At 41.9% G+C, this 1,484-nt stretch overlaps 1 protein-coding gene across 1 annotated transcript; it reads right to left on the bottom strand.

Moving 5' to 3' along the window:
* Nucleotides 1-204: 204 nt before the first annotated feature.
* On the bottom strand, nucleotides 205-687 carry LOC135715088 (uncharacterized protein K02A2.6-like). The gene has a single exon (XM_065238501.1). The coding sequence runs from the start codon at nucleotides 685-687 to the stop codon at nucleotides 205-207; it is 483 nt and encodes a 160-aa protein (XP_065094573.1).
* Nucleotides 688-1,484: the final 797 nt, after the last annotated feature.

The raw sequence follows: 1,484 nt of genomic DNA on the forward strand, positions 1-1,484 counted from the left end.
AATAGCTGTTTTTCCAGCTACAATAATGTCATCAATGAAGTTGATCATATTAGTGCAACCCGCTAAAATATGTTCTAACACCTTTTGAAACATCTCTGGTGCACAAGAGATTCCGAACACAAGCCGTTTATACCGAAAGAGTCCTTTAACACAGAGGAACCAAATTACAAATTTTACTTATCTGTTCTGTTTCAAAAGAATACACTAACCCTTATGCGTAATAAACGTAGTGAGCGGTTTGCTCTCATCATCGAGTTCAAGCTGATAGAAAGCGTCTTTTATATCCAATCGAGAAAAACACTTAGCTCCGTTTAACTTCCATCTAACGTCCTCAATCGTAGGCAAAGGATGAGTCTCCCGCAATATCGCTTTATTAATTTGCCGCATGTTGACGCGAATATCTCCGGTATCCTTCACTACCACGACCAACGGGGAAACCCATGAGCTCGGTTCAGAAACTTTCTCGATGTCTTTCGCTTGCAATTCTTTGAGTTTATCCTCCACTCGGTCGGGTGTTCCAAATGGTAAACACCTCAACCGCTGGGCAACAGGTTTTACAGATTTGTCAATAGGAATGTGAATCTTGATGTTACGCACACAAGGAAATGGTCTGCTCACGTTCACCTGGTGAATACTTTCTTGCTGGCTTAGCAATCCTACTATGAGCACACCCAATTCCTTCGACATGACTTTCCCCAACAAAGACTGTGGTCCTCCTTGTACAACATAGAACCTAGCTACTCAATTGCTTACTTTGATCTGAAATGAAAATTTCCGCATCAAACATAGCTGGTACTTCGAGACATTCTGTCTGTGCGTAAGCCTTGAATTTCTTATCCGGATGCTTAATTGATCCAATAGTGTTCACACCGTTCCGCAACATAGTGCTCTAAGTAAGTATGTATTCGCGGAATCACTAAAACTAGTGCAACTTTAATGCTGGCAGCAGAAGGACTACCAACGGAAACAGCCCTTTTACGCGAAATTTTCCTGGACGTTCACGAAGAACTCGGAATTCCACGCACCGACGCTTTGGCAGACCTGAATTCACACCGCGCGTTCCTACTTAGTGAACGCACACAACGACTGCAGCAAACTAGGGAGGCCGCTCGCAAATTTTACAGTCCTCCAAATTTTCAACGGCACTGACGCACTCTACTAAAGGAAATAACGACGACTATTCCCATGCAAGGGAATTATTATTATCGAATGACGACACTCTACATGAGGTAGACCCTACTAATGTAAGTAATACTGACCCTCCAAAAATCTCTTCACTTCCTCAACAGAATGCGACTGAAATTTTGGTGTATTGCCAAAATTTCAATCGCATGAAAAGCCCAGCTAAAATGAAAGAAATCCACCAGAACATTCTATCTTCTTCTTTTCAAATAATTCTTGGAACTGAAACAAGCTGGGACGAAAGCGTCAGAAGCGAAGAAATTTTTGGAAACAATTTTAATGTATTCCGGCACGACAGGAAT

The sequence above is a fragment of the Ochlerotatus camptorhynchus genome, unplaced genomic scaffold, assembly GCF_037179485.1.
Source record: "Ochlerotatus camptorhynchus isolate MF236.1 unplaced genomic scaffold, CSIRO-AGI_Acam_v1.1 ptg000801l, whole genome shotgun sequence".
Lineage (NCBI taxonomy): Eukaryota > Metazoa > Arthropoda > Insecta > Diptera > Culicidae > Ochlerotatus > Ochlerotatus camptorhynchus.